Source organism: Amphiura filiformis, chromosome 16, assembly GCF_039555335.1.
Source record: "Amphiura filiformis chromosome 16, Afil_fr2py, whole genome shotgun sequence".
In the NCBI taxonomy this organism is placed as follows: domain Eukaryota; kingdom Metazoa; phylum Echinodermata; class Ophiuroidea; order Amphilepidida; family Amphiuridae; genus Amphiura; species Amphiura filiformis.
In genome coordinates, this window is record NC_092643.1 from 50670071 (window position 1) to 50692543 (window position 22473).

General features: G+C 35.7%; 1 protein-coding gene across 1 annotated transcript in view; it reads right to left on the reverse strand.

Moving 5' to 3' along the window:
- The window catches only part of LOC140172721 (uncharacterized), a 28545-nt gene extending 11735 nt beyond the window's left edge, over positions 1 to 16810 (reverse strand). The window contains exons 1-2 of the mRNA XM_072195854.1: positions 16520 to 16810; positions 5208 to 6465 (exon numbers count right to left, since the gene is read on the reverse strand). Coding sequence (XP_072051955.1) covers positions 5208 to 6465; positions 16520 to 16704 — 1443 coding nt within the window. The 5' untranslated portion in view covers positions 16705 to 16810. The remainder of the gene's footprint in view (positions 1 to 5207; positions 6466 to 16519) is intronic.
- Positions 16811 to 22473: the final 5663 nt, after the last annotated feature.

Here is a 22473-nt window from a genome sequence, read left to right on the forward strand (position 1 = left end):
CTCATTTTGTTTGGCTTGAAATTAAAAGAGGATAATGTGATCAGTGAAAACAAACATTTAAATAGGAATCTATTCTTTATGCAAATCGCACATTGTTGCTTTAATTAACATTTTTCTACAGACTGTTAAATAAAAATTCCTTTAAAAAAGGAATGGGCGCCCAACTGTTTGGATACTTTTTTTTCTTTAAAACAATAATGTAATATTAGCATAGAAAGAAGTCCATTAATTTTGTATTTTAAACAAAGAATATACGCACAACATTTTATCCCGAACATATCAGAAAACAATAATAAAATAAAATCCAAGCAAATTGTGGTTTTATTTCTAAGCTGGGCATACTTTTAAGCAAAACAGTTGCGAAGTAAATCTAGCAAGACCGAAATTAGACGCTCTTTGCAAAGTCAAGCCAAACAAGAGAAATGTGTCTGATTGGGGAAGGTGTTCTGACAATCCAAATATAAACTTAGTCCACCTCAAATGACCTGTAACAATTTGTGATTGACATTACTTAATTCACCTCGGATGACTTTGATCTGACATTCAACTTTTTCGTTCTTACACCAATCATATCCATAACAATTTAACTCTTACAACTTCCTGTCAACTCTCTAATTTAAAACTCTAAATTTCTGTCTGTTTGCCTTTTCTGTCTACAGTTTGTTACAATTATTATGATAAGCAAACATTGCTGGGTAGATAACAGGATTTAGTTATTTACTTAATCCAATCATGGAGGTAGTATAGCTACAACCTTGGCGAAAAATGTTGCCACATCTGAGCGTTAATTGGCCAACATCCTTCCCCGCTCCCCTATTGCAATGTTGATTTGGTCAAAATCGTCATCATTTCTACATTACAGTCTCCCAACATTGGAAAATGGGGGTGGGGGGGGAAGGGCAAGTGTAATCTGAATGTGCATTTGCAACTATTATACAAAATAGTACGGAACTATCCCATATTTACTGAGACTATTATACCTGAATAATAGTCTCAGATATTTAGCTTCGATTGCGTGCTTTTAACACCAGAACGTGCTGGCTGAGTATAATAGTCTCAGGTGCTGGTGTGGCCCTGGTGTGGCAACGAATTTCCGCCAGAGTTGTAGTAGGCTTACTACCCCCATGATCCAATCATGGCAATAACGTCAATTTTGGTCTTCAGTGTTTTAAAATACAACAATGTAGAACATGTATAATTAATATGCCCTGTTGTTTGCATACTGTTTTCCGCCCAATTGTGCCACCATATTGCAACTTTGGCAATAACCGCTATATAGATTCTATGGTAATTAGCAAACAAAAGCCATCAGTAGAGTCCTCGTTAATTGATGTTATCACTATGGACCACAATAGTCTCATCCCAATGGCATAGTCCCCGGGCATAGTCCAATAACCTCAATTACATAATCATAGTGCAAAATTTGACCTCAAGTTGCAGAGTATGAGTTTGTGTACCCAAATTTTCAAAGGATGAAAGTAGGCCTACAAATGTATTAGGGCTTAAGAACTGTTCCCATGATAGATGAGCATGTTGTGGATCCTAGTGTATGGTCAAATGTCACCGTCTATCGGGTTTCTAAGGCACACGGTAAACTGGTTGAACCCATACAAAGGTCAGGATTTATTTGGTATTTTAATAAATCCTAATTTTGTATTTTAAACAAAGAATATACGCTCACCATTTTATCCTGTGCATATCAGAAAACAATAATAAAATAAAATCCAAGCAAATTGTGGTTTTATTTCTGACCTGGGCATAATTTTAGCAAAACAATTGCGAAGTCAATCTAGCAAGAGTGAAATTAGAAGCTTTTCACAAAGAATCACAAAGTCATGCCTATATTTTGGCGCCTCCGTAGAGGGCGCCAAAAACATTCAAAAGATGCTCTGAAAGTCGCTTGCTTTCAACCTGCTAAGCAATTGATTGCCATGCATCTAAAGCTTGCTAAAAAGTCTGCGGCGACACCACCACCACCATCAATTCACTCTCGTGGTACCACCCTTTTATCATGTTTATAGTTGCAACTTTTGCCCAAAATATATTCGAGTTCCGGGGGGCAAATTGACCAATTCAGCATCGATTCTGCGCCCCTCCCAGCGATGAAACTTATGAAAGTCAAAATTTTCGCGCGATTTAAGACCGATATTCAACTTCTAGTAACCAAAATTAATTTGCCTTATTTGTCCAAATTGTCGCTCGCTCCGCGCGTAATGTATCAACAATTGCCCGCGTCTAAGATATTCTTGGGGGGGGGGGGGTAGGGGCGCCAATTTTGATTCTTGCCCCGGGCGCTACCAACCCTAGTTACGCCACTGGGGGTCACCCTGGTTAAAAGTATACGGTGATGTGCCCCGGTTTTGGGGTATACCTTTTCAGCGATTTTGGTTTATCGATGGGTAGCTTTTCATGGGAGACCATTAGAAAAATGCGCCCTATTGGCAAAAGGCAAATTTTTGGCAAAAGTGCCATTTAAGCGCCCAATTATGGCAAATTTGAGTGTTTTTAGGTGCGTTTTGTTGAAAATTGGAATACCCTAAATACTGATGGGTAGCAAAACAAACAGCAAAAGGAAGCTATAGAGAAAGTCAGCATCCGAAAATCTGCGTGGCACACCCCGTACAAAAATTCTCGAGGCCCCCCCCCCCCATTGGCTTCGAGTTGACCACCTTCAGTTTGGCCATTCTATTTGTGAAATATTGCCTACAAATACACGTATATCACGTGTACGGGGTGTCCCAAAAGTTCGTATCCGAGTGTCAAGATCGAGGGCAACCTATTAAAAGAAATAATGAATTCCATCTGTGACCCACAACACGCACGTTCTCACCCAGCCAAAACAACTACAGCTGTTATCATTGGTTATTACAGATATGAACAGTTGCGCTATTATATTAGGCCAAACTTGAAAACAGGGTATGCTTGAAAAAAATGTTGTGTTGCCCTCGCCGACCCTAAATCCTGTGAAAATCAGGGGCCCATTTTTGGTTTTTGTCAGTTTAAATCAATGTTTTTCACTTTACTGTATTGAAAGACTAGACTTATTAAATTGATTATCTAACAAGTATCCAGTGCGGTAGTCAAAATTGATAAATAAAATGTCCCAGGCGACGAAAAAGTAAACCTTGTTCTACGGGCCCGACCGACCGACCCAGAATTTGTGTTTTGGAGATATTTTTAATTTTGGTTAAAATCATGCAAAAATCAGCCGTTTTGGAGCCAAAATTTATCAATTTTGACTGAAAATGTTTAGAAAATACGTTTGCAAAAAATTTTCATATTTGTCATATTTTGGGAAAATTTTTGACCGATCCTACTTGAAAGGTCCGTCCATCCGTATAACAGGGTTTGTTGCGTCGCCTAACGAAAGAAGCATTATTTAATGGGTTTTTTTAAAAACTGAAGTTTAAAAAAATAAATAAATCGACCGACCGACCGACCGACCCAACCTTCCCTTATTTCCCACTTGAGGGCAACACAACATTTTTTTATGCAAGCCGTTATTTATATCGGGGGTTATATCGTAATCAAAATATTAAGCGTGGGAGGAGAAGTCAAATAATTTCAAGAAGCAGGGGGCATTCCAGAGAATGTGATTTGAACTACCGTTTAACCTTATAACAGGTTCGGTGAAACGTTGTTTCCGATTTATAAAAATATCTTGCAACAGGTGATGCATATCCGCATGTGCCAAGAAATAAATGTGATTTAAAAAATCAAAAGTTTAGGAAGAGTGCAATGATTTATGTATGAGGCAACACATGAATTCTTGCTGGACTTTCTGGACAAGTAACACCACCTTTCGAAATATCTACATTCGTATCTGATCTTTTGTAAATTAAAAATAACTGTTAAATAAAATGATAATTGGTAAGTTTTTAGCGAGTTCGCCGTCGGACAAGTCTGTTTCAGAACTGTCAAGCTCTTTTCGTGAGGAGTAGCTCCCCTTGCCTACTGGTGGCTCTGAAAAGAGCCGTTCACTGAAGACTGACCCTTGTCAACTGAGAACAAGTAATGCTAATGTAAAAGAGTTGGTGGCTCTGAAAAGAGCTCTTAACTTGTCCGACGGCGCGGCGAACCCGCTAAAAACTTACGAATTGTTATGAACTCCCGTCGTAAAAGCCTACAAATAAAATGATTCTGCAATCAAATTTGGTAAAAGAATGAAGTTCCCGAATAGCCTGCCGAAATGGCAAATTCTTGACTCTCTTTCGATGTGCCAAAATCTGTGCACTCTTCCTTTCCCCAAACAACAGTTTGGCAAGCTCGATTAGGTTTTTTAATGGGACATTTTGTATACTTTAACTAGTATGCTAGTTAATATAATAGTTACCCATAATACTAATACTGGTGTGTGCCAACACTTGAATATCTGCTCTCAGCTTAGTCTCCTGCTCCCCTTTAAAGAGGAAGCTCCGCCAGAGCAGTGAACCAAACCTGCCTGGTTATCAAATTAATCAGTGACGAGGTTATCTCTGAATTTGACAGGTGGTGCTAATTGATGCAATAACATTAAAAAATCAATTAGAACCTGTCAAATTCAGAAATAAACATGTCAAGGCAAGTTTGGTTCACAGAAGAACTGCTCTGGCAGGGCTTCCTCTTTAACAGTTTTAAAGTTGTTTTATATATTAAAATATATAAACATTTTTGAGTAACACTTAAAAACACTAATGTACGCCAATTGTAACACTATCTCACCAACTCAATCTCACCTTTATAGCACTTCAACGTCGATTTTAACAATTTCTAACATGTTTATGTGTAAATATATTAACATCTCCGTTAAACTTCAACACTTTTATTAACACTTCTGCATAAACATAAGTTAACGTTAAAGTGTTAATAAAAGTATTCATATGGGTGCGTTAGTGTTAAAATTGGTATATATCGTGGTTTAAGTGTTACCATGCAGTGTTTATAATATAACACTGGTTTTTGCAGTAGGCTGGCCAAAATATTATGGCCAGTGCCACCACCCTAAAATCACATGCCCCTCCAGTGAAATTTCTACGTTTAAGTTGAACAATGGACATATCAATTTCGAATAAGTGTGAACATTAGCCTAATCTCGGCTTTCGCGATTTTCGGCTATTGCGGTTATAAAACAAACGCAACGAAGAAAACATCACTGACTACAAAAAGAAAGCACAACGTAAGCGGAACAAATGAGTTGCATAAATAAAAAATAATAACAATATATATACTGCTTGAATCAAACGTTTTTGCAGTTCTTTGATTCTATAATTTGGTATATCTTTCAGTTTATCAATAACCCTTACACTACCAGCAAGTACATCATCTAATGGGATATTAACAGTAAATCTCCCATAATCAATCTCCTCTTGGAAAGGATATTTAACAATTCCTTTTCTTGGTTTAAACGTTACTGGTATACAACCGGCCATGATGGCGTCATAAAACGACTTTCTGGTTGGAGATTCTCCTGGAGGTTGTAGACAGAATATCGAATGTCGCATCCAATCTATGATTGGTAGTTGTATATTTTTACTACATTTAGGAGTATTATACCACACAGCAGTTTTGTGTGGCTTAGAAGCCGTAGAACTAAAAGCAGAATATCTTTGAGATGTACCGTTCATTTGACGTTTCAGAATAACCCGGATGTCATGAGCCTTTTTACTACTAGCAGCCATAAATATCCTAATATCTCTCGTAGTTTGACTCACATCATCGGGATAAGCAGGTCTTTTATTGCCCTCGGATAAAGATTTTGTATAACTTGAATCAAAATGTCCAAAACTTGGATAAGGAGCAATAATGATCGGTTTATTTTCCCGATGAAAATATTTTCTTATATCATTATTTGGTTCTTTTTGAATACCTATAAAAGTGATGCCATTAGTTCTATCCACGTCACGGAGTAATGGGCAATTACTAGACCAGTGTTCACGCTCAATGCTACCAAGAGACATAAAATGAGGACGTAGTGGGCGCCCTGCTTTTGAAAAATACGGCATAATTGCTAAATGATTCCACAGATCCGTGTGCAATTCCTTCAGGTTTATTCCCTCATACGTTTTACACGCACAAGCTATTGCAGGATAAAACGGTATGTAAAACACATCAGCTTCTTCATGATTCAACGTTCTGTATTCAGATTGCAGCAGTTTTTGGTGTAGAATCACTTCTAGAGAATGTTGGTGTGTGTTCCGATAGTTTATATGATCAGATTGTCGAAGTTCGGAACCCATGCCAGAGTCTTCAAGATTGTAGCACTGATCCGCTTGCTGGACACAGTCAGTGAGGTTACCATGGAATCTCTCTGGGAGATCATAGACGTAGATTTTGAAGGATGGTTTTGATTTGCGATGAGATGATTTCTTGTGGTCTTCAGATAAGCTTTCATCAAGTGTGGTATCAGAGCGGCTTAACGGCAGAGAATTACGGTATTTATGTGGTGAAGTTTTGATGTCACTCTCTGGAAGTGCTTGAAGGCGTTTTCTGTATGTAATGACAAAAAACGAAAGGAGAATGTTATAATCATGCTTGTAAACAACAAAGTATCATATGTGTTGATGAAAACGTTTGGTGTGGTAAAATAACTAGTGTAAACCGTCCTAATTAAACATGTATACATAGGCCTACTGTATGATATGGTATAGGCCTATGTAAGGAAGAAGTTACATTGACATTATTTATGATTGATAATACATACCATGCCATGCCAACAGGCCATGAATTTTATGGGTCAAAGATGTGATGTTAAAGGGTACGTAAATAAAAGACACCAAATTGACTTTATTTTAAAATATTATAAATCAAAAATCCGTCTACATAATTGGGATATATAATCGGTCGACATGAGTCATTAAGTTGAGGATGAATGTCCTGTTCAGTCGTCTGCACGTCGGTAAAAATAGTTTTGTATGTTATTTATATTCATCATAATTGCGCCTTTTTTTTAAACCTGCAGAATTGAAGGGGCTTTTCACGGGTTGCATTTGAAAGAGGAGTTCTTCGTGTCGCTTGTAGCTGCTTGTAACGCCCGAAGTTCATTTAGGGTTTGGTTTTTTTCAAGGTTTTGTGTGTGAGGGTGTGTGTGTAAAGTTGAAAGTTTTAATATTTGTTTCCGGGAGTTGTTTCTGGTACAGGTTCTACAAATGTGTGCATTTTCTTTTCAAGCATGCAACACTGCAAAAACAAGTGTTTATATTTAAACACCATATTGTGTTTATCAGAGCAACACTTTAAACACATAATTCATGTTAATGGTCTAACACTAATGTTAATTTTTCTAACACTAATGTTCATAAATTAACACTTGGTGTTATATTACAAACATTAGTGTTTGTAATATAACACCAAGTGTTAATTTATGAACATTAGTGTTAGACCATTAACATGAATAATGTGTTTATTAAGTGTTGCTCTGATAAACACAATATGGTGTTTAAATATAAACACTTGTTTTTGCAGTGAAGTTTGTAGACAAGACCTCCGGCGGACAATCGTACGGTATGATTGTTATAAATTATGCCCTTTTGTTGTTAATCGCAAAGAAAATTATCTATCAGATGATAAATGTTATGTGCCATAATTAGGATGTTTTCCAAGAGTTACATAACAAGAGTAGGCAATAAGAGATACGAATTATGTTGCTGAGTGCATAAGGCCAGGGCAGAAAGTTAAAGATCTCATCTGAGCATGAAGGTAGATCACTATACTTATACGCTACAGTCTGAGGAAAAGGAAATTGCTACAATTATATTATAGGCCTCATATATTAATAGGATTTAACTTTTCCAAAAACAAAATGTGCATGCTGTATATAATTATGCTTGTGATATATCCCAAAATGTAAAATGGTTTGCAGTTTAAAACAATTAGAAAAAATGAAGTAAGAATCCCCATTCTTTTCCTTAAAACAGATTTTAGATCGAAAATACAAGTGATGTGAATATCACAATTAGCATGATCACGGATTGGACACTTTCTAACTTTGGTGTAAATAATTTGGCTCTGGATAATTTTTGCCAAAGATCACTACCATTCGCAAGATGCTGTGAACTACCAAATCGCAACAGTTTAAGAAAGTTGCTAACAGTTTTTAAGGGTTAGGACCAATGACAGAGCGAAAAGATCTAAAAACAAAGAGTTGGCTTGTGTTGAATATTTAAATACTGGAAATCTTGATGGATATCCGATGGGATAGCACGGAGGAAATCAAAGACGTACGTTAAGCCTATTAATTATAGCACAGTTTTGTTGATATGATAGATATAACAATAAGGCATATTATCACTAATAACTGAACTATTGAGTAACACTATAAGTTCCAATATTGTCTCTATTTCCGTCTGTGCATTCAATTATTTTGTCAATTGAAAATAAACTAGACGTCTCGCCTGTACTCAAATATAGAAAGTTTTCTCATGGCCCTGTGGTACAACATTGACTCCATTGACTCATCATTGAACTGAAACAGGTAAAGTCTAGCCAGCGAGAATCAGTGGCGTAGCCAGGGGGTGGCAAAGGGGGAAGCTGTCCCCCTGTAAAAAGTATTGCCCCCCCCCCACCCTTGATCTCCCTGTGGGATGGTGGCCGCCCCGATATTTAAGATTTTTAGTCTTTATTTGTACTTTTAAGTCTTCGGGTCTCAAGACTTGTCAACTTCTTTCAATTCCGTACCATGAACTTTGAACCTCGATGTTGGTTGCAAATTGCATTCAGCAAAGGCGGCAGAACATTAATGTAATTGAAATGAAAGGAATAATTTGCCTGAAGCAGTTGAATACATTTGTGGATGAAAAAAGATACAATGAACGTCCCATAAGAACTAATCAAAGTGACCAGCTTCGTCAAGAACTATGGAACTTCAACTTGAATGTACTATCGGCATGATCGGGTGACAAAGTTTGTTTTGTTCATGATACCCCTTAAGCCAACGTAAGCCATAGTGGACTTGAAAGCTTATGGAATTCTCGCCTTAAAAGGTTGCCAAAAAGTCATTTCTAAGTTTAGTACAATCCTGCCGCTAATCCGAGAAGCAGTAGTAGAATTGGACAAACTGAATATTGTGTTGTGTTAAACTTTGATTCACCTATAACTGTGATTGGGCTATTCCAGTTGAAATCCACACTACCCCTGTGGAAGATTTTGGAAATATCTTCCACAGGGGGAGTATGTTTTTCAAATAATAACTGGTCAGTTGATCATTTTGAAACCCATACTCCCTCTGTATTATGGCCTTACTTATATCTTCCACAACTGGAGTGAGTATTTCAAATAGAAGTTACCCAATTGTTTATTCTATTCCAAATTCATACTCCCTCTGTGGAAGACTTTTATGGCCCATTTTAATATAGGGAAAATAAGTAGAAAATGCATTCAAGTATAGTTGACTTTATGACATTTGGTATAAATGCTATTATGTTTGGTGAACCATACTCCAGAATATTCTACTCTATCGAATATTGTATTTTATGGTAATCATAAATGTAACAAAACCATGACACAAGATATAAATCAGCGCCCAGTCCAATTAACTTTTGCAAATGTTTTTTTTTCTTCATGATATTATCAACATTTATACAGCTATATATACCAAAAAGTTAATTCTGTAAAATTTTGACCTCAGATTTACAAGTTTGCAAACAATAGTTACCAACAAGGCTTGTAATTTAATTAGGTTCATATCACTATCATCTACAAGTTCTTTGTATTCAAGCATGGACGTGGTTAACATTGGTTAAAGGCAAAATTAAATCAAGTGAGAGACTGAAATTTGACTGTTATTCTTGAATTTGACCCTGTATATTCTTTATGAAAAATATCAAAAGCTAAATTTAAATCCTCAGATCAAAAGATTTTACACAGATTTATGACAAGTTTGAAACGTGATTATGTGCTTGACTGCTTGTGCAAGGCGACTTGTAATATCAGGATTCATGACTCCTTTTAAAGGTTTGTGGATTTTTAAACAATTTTTTTTGGATTTCAGAATAGTACATTATATGGCACTTCAAATAAATTAGAATATAAAAATGATAAAGCACTTTCTTTGAGTATTATAAAAACTAATTTCTATTTAGCATATGTATGTCAGTGTAGAAATCAAAATATACTAATACTGTAAAACCTCGTCTACAAGCATCTAGAGTATTTTTGTGAAAGTAAATTAATCCAGGCACCCTCCATAAACATGATAAACAAAATTGTAACATTATGGAATTTGAGCAATACAATACATTTGAGCGATACAAACGTACACAAACAAGTATTATTATAAGACATATCTATTGTTTTGGCACATTTACGGCTCTTTCGTATTAATTTAGCTTTTTCACTCTCTATGCTTGTAGACGAGGTTTTACGGTATGACTAAGGATTGCCAAAGTGGTGAAAACCCAGTTGAAGAAACAGGTGAAGAAATTGAACCAATCACTAAGCCAAAATGGTATCATTTCCATCAGTACACAAGCGTGTTACCACAAGGAACGGTCAACAGACAGTCAAACAAGCAAACACCTTAAAAAGGAAGTCCCTGCAAGGCTGCGACTTCGTGTAAATTTGCAACAAATTATGACCGAGCATCAAAAAGTTCGTGTCTGAATTGGAATCAGACTCCGTATAGCCATTGTAGTATATCCTGATGAGGCAAAACAAAAACACAAAACTTGTTTTGTTTGCCCAAAAAATCCAGAAATCACCCGTTTTTTTTTTTTTTTTTTCTCGTTATATTTGTGATATGACTTTTACCTTTATTTTATTATCCCGGTTTATTATAAACCTAAGTCTTCATGTATGATGCATGTGAGCAGTATACGTAGATGTTTTCGCAATGACCAACTTGTCTGATACAATGTCTAATTTTTTTACTGACCCTGGAAGGGCAAACAAACCTTTTTAGGCCTTATGACATGAATGAGCTATAATATTTGCTAATCATTGCTAATGGGTGTCTGACTCCTGGGTGTTCCAGATACTATATTAACTAAACCTATTTCCTTAAAATCGGCAATTGCCGCAAAATATGGGTTAATGATGTATCACCGACTTATTTTAAGAATCCGGGGTAAGAATTTATTAATTTCATTGCAATAATGCATATAGTTATGATAATTGCCGATAGCTGTCAGTTAAGAGATCATTGATCATGTAAACTTTTCGAAAAGCACGTATTAGACATGATAAATGAAAAGAGATATTCCACACGTATTTACGGCACGTTCCAGGTGTGTTCTCAATTTGTTAGACCCATGTGGTCTTTCTGAGATACGTGGATGACCCATTTTTATTAGACCCTTGCTTCACAAATTATAACCCATCTGGATTCTGGATTCTGGAATGGGTATCAGGCTATTTTCTAGTTATAGGCTCTAGTTTACCATAGCTCATTCAATAAACATCTCATTTTCGCAATTTTAGACCTTCACATACAGTATCCTGCAATAATTATGTGCATTCTGCATGTTCTGCATGCATGCATGATTTCAAACAAAATTAACCAAAGACCATGCACAGTTGTCTCCTCCGCAAATTCACAACAATTTTATTGCGGAAAGTGAAGATCTTTTTCAAGTTGTTAGTACTGAACATGCTGCAAGTTTACTTTTAAATACCAGTACCATGGTCACGAATCATGATATAATATGAACATTGACAAAATTGTCAAGATGACTTTCAATTATTTTGTTACAAACAACCAAAATTATTGTTTTATTCCCTGATCATGCTGATTGCTGATGGGGAACCCCGGGTCAAACCAATGGTAGCGTTTTAAAAGGGATCCAGGACCCCCTAGTTTTAACATTTACGCTACAGCGGTCCCCTTAAAATTCCACTTTATGTGTAGAAAAAAGATATCTGGACCCCTACATTTACAAATTTGGACCACTTAATTTGGAGGCTAAGTTCCATTCTTGTCAGCAAATAATAACATTCAGTCAGTAGAATGTTCACGAAGAACTTGACGGATAGCCATGCCATGATGATCGTGATACTACAAGTATGCCTTTGACCTGAAATTGAGGTCTGACGAGTTTTAGTGACCTGAAATTGAGGTCAAGGAAACCGATTAATTTTCAGCACTGGTGGTCATCATCTTTCAACGCGCTCATCATCTTTTTATTGCCACCATATTTTATTGCAGACGATTCATTTCATCGAGCTCTGCGACCAAAAAATTATCACATTTCCAATGACAAAGTTCAATAATCTTCATAGTTTATAAGCTGACCTAAAGTTGGGGAGAATGAGTTTTTGTACCCACAACACATTTCAAACAAAGGTCATGTGTGTACAAACACTGGGTGGTTCAAGAACTGCGTCCTTATAACTGATAGTTTGACATATTTGTAGGCCTAAATAATTGAACGAAGAGTAATTTTACTTCCAATCATGGTGACAGGACACAGATTTATGTTTGTAATGTCTTTTGGATGTCAGGGGTACAAAAACTCACACCCAGAGATCACCTTTTGAGCCACGAGTAGGCCTATTGAATGGAGGCGAACTATGTCATTGTAATGAGACTATTTGGGCCCGGCATTTTGGCTCATCAGCACTCATGGTAGTGATTATATTAAGGCGTTTGACATTTAGGAGAGATGCCTTTTGAAGTCATTGACATTTGACATCTTAATGATTGATGTGTGTCTTTATGAAATATTAGGCATAAATTTAGAACAAATATCATAACGTATTAAAATGGCATGACATGTATGATTTGTAGCCCTGCCATTTGTACAATTTCATTGGTATAATAGACTACCCGTGTGTCTATTTATTGTAATTGAACCTTAAAGTATTCTACTTGAAACTGACAGTCGCCTCGTTTAATATAGTAGATCATAACCCCATGCCATTCCGGGACCCCATCCATGAGAGAGAATGTTGCAATGTGAGCTAATGTGCCATGCATGAAATTAAATGACTACATTGAATTTTACGAAAAGGGGTTTGTCAAATCAAATTTTCAAAGTTTACGAGTCTCTGAAGGTTGCTGGTTGCCCAATCCATAGACCCTGGAGGTCTATGCCCAATCTTACATTTATACCATAAATTACAATCCATTCATCCAGCCATCCATCCCGGGATCCAATCCATCCATCCAATCATTCCGCTCTTTCTCACTACAGAAGAGGAGAAAAATAGCCTCACTTCTATCGGCATAGTTATTACCTCCATTCAATACTATCAGCTTAAACTTTGACCTGCTTTTGCAGAGGATGATCTTGTGTGCCCAATATTTCAAAGTCTTTTAAGTGTAAGGACGAACGTGGTGAATTTGAAATGTATCGCATTTTAAGGGAGGTTATTTTCCCTTAACCACGTTGACCTCATCAGGATAATGTCAGGTATACCTCGGGTCATTTACAAAAGACAATAATGTTGCACTGAGATTCAATGATCCGACGCTAAATGGGCAATTATGTGGCTACATCGGAGGGGAGGCTGCACTTGGTCGACCGTACTTGTCTTTAGCAAATAGTCCATTGTACTTTGTCCCATTTTTCCTTTGTTCCCATTTTTGTTGCTAACCAATATCTGGCCTGTCAAGCCCCTGTCAGTTGAAGTTAGTAGAGTTGGGCGATATTAGAACAACAAGACGCCTTGAGACCTTAATTGGCTTCATCAAGTTCATGTCTCACTATTCCTTAAAATAACTTACACGTGTACCTAAATATCACACAACATAAAGGCCTGTTTACATAGATAGTGCAATGACCTTAATCACCTTATTATGACCCATGCATCATGATAGCGAAAAAGTCGGACTCGGGAATGTATCACCTTTATTTATAGCTAATTGGTTAATTTATCATCATTCGATGATGGTCTTTATCTGGTCTATCTTTAAAATATGTGTTCGGTTTTCATGCAGCTATCCCTCTGTTTTCTAACATACGATCAATCAACTGAGAAGCCCGTGTCAAATGCATAAACTAAATTAAGCTATACATAACTTAAATTAAAGAGGTCACCAGTTCGAATACCGCTTTAACCAAGTTTTCTTTACTCCCTGTCTTCATTAAAATTTAAGTGTTTCAAATCAAAAATGGCTTTTATTATAAGCCTGGTCAAATCCTACAAGTATGTGCTACACATTGGACAAAGTTATAAATATTTGTAATTCTAAATTAAAAGGGCCTGCAAACCCCGGGCTGCAAACATAGACTATGCTGCAATGAACTACGTGTGAATTGGGTTTAAAAATATGCATGGGGTCGCACCAGGCGTGACTTTTTCCAGTAATTGTCTTGTAAAGTCCACAAAGTGTATCGTGATTTAACTTAAGTTACGCTCTAATCATTTTCCAACATAGATTGAATGACCCTATTTGGTCTAGAGATATCCGACAATAATGGCTAATTGGCCAACGTATCTTATTGATGTAACCTTTGAAATGGATGCAATTTATACCAGTAACGTTTGACCCCGTTTGACATGCCGCCTTACTATCATTCAGATCATAGGGCTTGCACATCAACAAGACATCTGATAATATGCTGACATTAGAGATAACTTTAAACTTTTATTTTTAATGTAACTTGTTTGTTCGGTGCAGTGTCAAAAGTATTTTGGTAGATGAAGATGTAGATAACATTACATATTGAAAAATAAATTTAAAGATTACGTCACATTTGCTTGAAAACAAACAAGAACTATCTTTAAAAAAGACAACGCCATGGATAAAGATCATGTTTCATAATTTTGCATTGACAATACAGAAAAGACATCGAAACTAACGAGACTGATAATTCAATCTTGCCATAAACAAACATGCCTCATAATCATAACAAATAACATCTGCGTAATTGTGTTACAGTTATGACAATTCTTGTTGGTGAATTCCCCCTTAAAGAATGGACTAAGTATCTTGGAACATCACTAGGATATACAACATGCTCATCTATCAGGACACAGTTCTTTAACTCCAATACATTTATTGCATGACCTTTAAAATTTTGAGTACAAAAAACTCATACAATTTTGCACTATTATGATTGTTTAATTGAGGTTATTGAACTATGACATTGGGATGAGGCTATTTGGGTCCACTAGTGATACGTTTATTAAACTTTGAAGCAGAGACTTCTTGGTTAGATTTGGACAACCGTACCACTGATTGAAAATGTCATGTAAAATGTCTTTGAAAGTACAATGTATACGTATATATTAACCTGATGAATGGAAGTTATGGAAATCCAATGGATTAACGCCAGGAAATTAATGAACTCATGAACATAAATAGATAATTAATTGCCCTGTAGTAATGTTACACATGCATGCTTCTCTCGTACTTCCATACATATCTGCAATAACACTCGCCTCTCTATCAGCATTCAGTGCTATAGGTTAATGTGTTGCTCCATATTGAATGAATAAAAATATGTTATTTGTTTCCACAACTGTCAATGAACATGCCATGCAGCCCGGCATGTCAGTTGAATGTTTTCGAATTGACATTCTAACAATTTGTCCCGGCAATTTGTGTCAGAGTCATTCGTAACTCGGAAAGAACATAATCACTATGATTATTAGATTTTACTGTTTTTAATGTAAATTGACATAACACAAAAGCAAAATTTTTCTAACGAATTCTTTACAACTATTGTCTTGCAATTAGGCCTATTATTCTTAAACTAGAGAAACAACAACCGTTAAAAACCGGGACATTCGGGGCAACTAGACAGAGAAGATTGTTTCGAGATCTGGAAGACCCGACACACAACAATAGTACTATGTAATGTAACATATATATTGGCATAATTATACTGACTTAATTATTATTTTAGGATAGACCAATATATTGACAGCGAAACTCCGAGTGAAACATGTGAAAACCTATCAATTGTATACATGATCAGAGTTTTATGAATATGGCCAGAGTATGCAAAATGGGCAATTGGACTAGCTTGGACTACTGGGAAGTATAATGTTACCATAGTTACCAGCTTAATCAAAGCTATCCAAACTATGTTAATTAATAATTAGCATGTGTTAATCAAATAATCGTATCACACCATGATCCAGCGATATGTACTATCCAATTTACAAATTTACAAATAGGATAAGAAGAACCACCACCTTAGGTGTTCACCTTTCACATAACCATATGATGGTAATTTGGGACCGAATAATTCCTAATGCTGTGTCCCTTCCTGGGTTCCAAATTTTGGCAAATGATCTATAAAAACAAACTACCCTTTGAGCTCTTACATAACATCGGTCTCTGAGTATCTCACTTCTTGCTTTACGAATACCTCTCAGCAGAAAATTAATTATTTTGACTAAGAAACAAAGGTATTCTGTTCGTGATATGTGATAGTCACGATAGTTTAGTAGTGAGTTTGAGCTTAGAACATGTAGAAGTCAGAGCCTCGGAGGCATCTTTTCCACGTTCATTTTAACCATGTTAACACCATCCCTGATCACATTGAGTGCCAGGACTGAGTGATCTCCTTTCACATGTTTCAGGCCATTACTAGCTATTACTTGTTAATGCCCCAAGAGCACAGACCCATTTATACAATTACACATAAATACCAACCTTTTGGCAGCATTTTCTACCGCCAAATGCAATCTATCAACCTCTTCAGCAATTTTTCCAGCATGGTCTCGATTTCTTCTTCTATCAGCATGGAATAGCAAAACCTGGAACCCAACCACTGCCAAACAGACCCATGCCACCATAGTCCATCTTCTTCGACGAAACACACGTTGTAGGAGACCCATGGTTACACGGTGAAGGGTAGTTTCAGGGGTAGTTACCCCAGTATAACTCTCTCACTCTTGTATTCAAGACATATTCCTACAGCTACAGCAGCAGAACATGTAGCAGAATGTTTCATTGTGCCATTGACGACTTTCCTTTCAAAGTTCAGATTTAAGGAGGCATTTGTGGCTAGTTTGGTCCCTGCTATACTATGCTATATCCAAGCCAGAATACTTTGCCAAATCTGGTGTACCGCAGCTTTAACCGCCTCTGATCATAAACACATTACCCTCCAGACCAAGCGGAAAATTGGAACAAATTAATTCCTGAAGACTGCTAATATCCAATCCACCCCACCCTGTGGAAGTATCGCATGGAAACGCAAGTGTCTTTTCTTAAGTTCAAGTTCAAAATAGGAGAAAACACTCGCAGCTGCTCGGTCAGCTGTTGCTCGTTCACAAAATTGTCGCAACTTTTCTGTCTACCTCTGCGCTGCTGCAGCACTGGACTGGAAATGAAACAGAGAAACTTTGGTAGTGAAATTAAGTTCAGCATTATAGAACAGACTCTGTAGCAGAATTTGTTCTTACGCTTTGATCACCTTTGTGACATTTTGTGGAACGATGTAAACAGGCATATTCAGAGAATTTATTTTTCGAACTTTGAAGTTTGAACAACATGGTTTGAAATAACAAGACAAGTAAGCAAACCAATTGTGCAAGACATCTTTACAAATGATCTTTTCTGCAATTCCAAACTTGCTTCATCAAATAAAAGGACAACGATAGCAAAATTAAATCGTGAATTAATGCTTGTTATTGTTAGGGCATCATGTACTATGCAGAATATATGAGGCCTTTTGGACATACATGATTTTCGCCAGCCCATTCGGGGCTGGTACCTGTTTCAGGTTTGGGGTCAGTTTACTCAAGAGATTATATTTTAGTGGTATTGGAATGATTTTTTTTTTTTACTTTTTGTGGTTAAATTTTTTTTATAATATTTTAATTCGATTTGTTAGGAAAAGTAAGTATGTTTTGCCGTTTCAACGAACGAAAACGAGTGAGTATTACCAAAGTTATGTTTGAACTAATTAATTATGACTTTAAAAGTTTAAAGGCCTAAATGTAACAATAATAGTTAATATATATAGCATCATATGGTCAGCAGAAGAAAATCTGACATCACCTATGATGTCATATCAGTGTCCTTGACCGGGGGTCCTTACTCCTTGACCACTGCACAGCGTGATATCATGTTGATAACAGATCTATAGAATCAAAATCTTCATCATATCCCCGGATGATATCACAGATTCTCAACAATCTGTGATCATATGGACCATATTGATGTGAAAGTAGTTATCTATCATATCCTGTGTCGTTTTATGGATAAAAATGACTCAAAATGTTATTGATGAAATGGTTGCTATCATTAACATCAGTTTTGTCTTTTCAACAGGAAAAATCCGATGCAAAATAAAGTTTTTAGGGCCTAGCTATAATATGGGCATAATTTATGCATATAGTATTGAAGAATGTACCCCATTTGACATGCACTTATAGTAGGTATATCACCTCAAAAATAAGGGCAGCAGAAACACGTTATTTAATGTTTCTACATGAATGACCTTTATTAAAACATCAAAAATCAAGAAACCGAATTGAAATCGGTCAATGCATTGTGACGTAGTGTCAATTTTAAGATGCTCATAAATGGAATGCAAATCTGCCACAAATTGCTATAATGACAAAATTGGCACATTTCGAGATTTTGAAGGTTTATTTGGACACTTGCTTGAAAAAGCAACGTTAATTTAAGTATCACAGGTTAATTGCCTATCTTTTTTAACTTCGTCAAAGAAAACAAAATTAAAAAATCTATCATTGAATAATTATAATAAATTAATCAAATTTACTATTTTAGCAATTCCGGCCAATCTGCAGACAAATGAAAGTTGAAAAAATGACTAAGTTCAGCTAATTAATATGCAAAATTGATGCCAAAAGAAAACCGTACATGATATCAGAGTGCGGTTTTTTTCACAAACATATGTATACAAAGCTCTTTCAATTGATAAAAAAATACACAAAAAGTAATCAATTATGCAAATTAGCTTATTACAGCTAATTATGTATTCATGATATTATTATGTAAATTAGGCATGAGTAATTTTGGGTTTTTTCGATATTTAATGAAAGTCTTTTCATTCATCATGAATTTGTCAAGTATGAACCTGTTATGATGTTGAGTAAAGAATCTGCAGCTAATTACTTTAATATAATACAAAAAATACAAACTTTGACATTTTGACGGTGTCTGGAATAATATTTTCATTTTTTCTGTAAATATGGTATGTGTCACCATTGCTCAAAGCCAAATCCGAAAAGTAAAAATAAAAATTTATTTGCAATGAGACTTTAAATTAACATTTTGTTATCTGGATTAACATGGGAAGAGAAACGGTAAAAGGAACAGCCCCTCTAGTATAGCGCGTATACAAAAATGGTGTGGCCTTGGACACACACAATGGCTTAGAGCTATTGTGGTTTGGAATATTACTCCCTTTAAACTCAAATCGTTTTCCTCAAGTGTGCCATTCGTTGTCGACGGAAATAATTTACATGCTTAGAAAGATTAGTATTTCAGCTAAATGGTGGTAGATCTTGATTTTTCAAAAGGCCTATATTTATTGATTTATGAGGGATCTTCAAAAATCCATAAAAACAGGTAGTAGCTCTTAAACGAAGCAATATTTATTTAAAAAACCCCGATGGTAGTCACAGAAAGGTTTCACACACCATATATCAAAAATTCAAACAATTGTGATAAATAGCACATATGAGGAAATTAATTTTTCGGCATGGATGTTTGCCAAAATTGAACAACTTTCATGCGCGCGCTTTTCAATTTACTGTTATGCTTGCATGCACAGTGTTGCAGAAGTATTGTGCAGCCACTGTGACATGCCTACTTATAGATAAATAAATTGTCTTACTTTATTAATTTAATAACTTCTTTATTATAAATAAAATGACACATAACTATTTGATTCATAAAATTACATTCAACAAAATGATTGAAGAGAAAACACACAAGGCACTAGGCAGACTGTTATAGAATGGAGTATGTAAGATGCCATGTCCATAGCTTCGCAGGAGTTTCCGACTAGCAATCAACATGATCAGCACATTCAGAAAAACACAGTTTAAGAGTGAAGATTGTAGTGAGTAACCAGTCCTTTATAAATGTGCTGGCCACTATCTATTATAATATAGTAGGCTTAAACTATACATTGCGAATTAATTAAGTTATTTTAAAATAAAATGTACATGTAAGTTAACTCAAACCGGCAGTGTATATATCGAAAGCAGTGAAATCGGACATTCCTAAGCGAAGATATTGAGTTCGTAAGTTCTGGTATTACAAAATTGGAAATTGAGATATCGTGGGTAAAAAGCTGAAAAGACAAAAAAAAAACCAACGACAACAACAACAACAACAACAACAAAACAAACAGACCAGAACAATTTGGAGTACATGTAATGAATTAAAAGAGTTGACATGAGATTAGGAATTAATGTTTTCTGCTGTTTCAGTGTGCATGTTCTCATCGTTGATGGTTTGGTGGACTGTCATGTAGATGTAAGCGTGATCCTAAAAATGCCTTTCACATTGACCAAAACTAATTACAAGACCTCTTCTACATTGAGGCTGGCTTTCCCTTTTAAAGGGAATTTTTATCATGATTTGAGAATCTTTTCATTCATTTATGTTTTGACCTCCAGAGTGTATCCAGTCAATGAAAACGTAGTGTTTATTTAAAGTGGATTTCTTCGACGAAAAATCACTTTTTAAATTAAATGTCAACAACTTGAAGGCTAACACTTAAGTCTTCAATGAAGAAAAATATTTGTAGTAAAATAAAATTAACAAAAGGTTTTTAATACATTTCTAAAACATAAGGTCTGTATCCAAGTAGAGGAGATATCTTGCCCTTCCCATAATCCTTTGCAATATAATATATCACTTCACTTCATCAAATGACTCCCATTATATTGTACAGGTTCCCTTTGGTTTCATTTTGAGAATATACTGGCTTAAACATGGGTCGATAGTCAAGAAATAAACACATTTTGGCATGATTTTGCATGTCCTCTGTTCTATTTTTGCTTATTTTGCTGCGTTTCCTAACAAAAATTAATGTCATAGATATTGCAAACTATTCTTTTTATTGTCGTTACAAAATATTGAGACCATTTTCGGAAGTAATTGTCTGTTTTGATCCGTTTTCTATCTATTGTTGACAACGTTCCCATTTTCCAATTGAGAAAACAATAGGAACAGCTTGTTATACAATCAACCGGCACAATCGACACACCATACCAATTCATGCTTATATGCCAAAATAATATTTATGCCAAAAGTCACAAATTTGACTTCACCATACAAATTAACCAAACACCTGGATATATCGGAAGCCACGAATGAAGCCTGGAGCTGTTTGGGTTTGTAATAACATTGAATCACCAAACGCCTTGTCCGTCCGTTTATTTGGTTATCAAGTTCATGAAGTTAATAATACAGATGAAAAGTGATAGGTCTATTATATTTATATGAAAAGACTGATGAATGACAGACCTTTCACCTTTGTTTGTTTGGTAATACGGTGTCTCCGTGCGGAGATACGCTTGGGTTCTGATGGGACTTGGAACAAATAAATTGCTCAAACCAGGCTGAAAAGCATTATATTCAAACAGAAAAGGGAAATAAAGTCGATTTGAAGATTTGTATTTAAAAAAAATAAACATGTCTATATCCAGAAGGCTAAAGTAGCCTTACACATTATTTGGTGGTTCAGATTTATTCCCAGCAAACACAAAACGTTTTTAAAACGTTTTAAACGGGTTAAATTTTGGGTTTTATTTTTGGTAAAAACGTTTTAATAACATTATAAAGGTCAAAGGTCATGTTTTGTATGAAAACCTAGGTATTATGGTCTCAGATGAAAACACACTATATACGATGACATTTTTCAAATGTTTTCAAAATGTTATTGTAAAATATATTTTGCAAAAAAAAGTGCCGATTTTTTGTTTTTTTGTTTTTTTGGTTCTTATCCCTCCCTCTTCATTTTCTGGGATATTTTTCAGACGTTTCAAATATTTTCAGACTTTAATAGAATACTTTAGAAAAAAAATCGTTATTTAAAATAAGTTTATTAGACAAGAGAACAAACATCACTTTCAAGTCTTTTTGTGGTAGTCTAGCTGGTTTATCCCTCAGAATTGAGGTCTTTTCCAACAGTGCTCGAGGAAAGGAGGAGGCCCTTTTTTTCTACATCAGAAAAAGGGCCTCCTCCTTTCTGCGAGCGCTGTAAAAAAAAACGAAAACTACTAATTAATTTTATAGGCCTAATAAGTAAAATAATAAAGTAATGTAATGTAATTTAATGCAAAACGAACGAGACAAAATAAACATGATACAGAATACTTGTTTTCGGGAATCGTAACTAAATGTAACCCAACAAAATATTTATCATGTTTATAAAGCCAGAAATTAGGAAATTGACTTCACCACTGAGTGCAACCTCTTCATGACCCTATCAGCTGCTTCCCCTACTTACAGAAAGGAGGTTTTGGATTCCCAAATGTTTTGATTGCCCCCTCCCCATGTTCCTTCCCCCATTAAATGCAATAACCACGCTGTGTGGAGTGAATAGATATAGGACATCCCAATCCCGGGAGGACATCCTCCCCTTGAAGAGGTTAAACGCTATAGCAAATGAC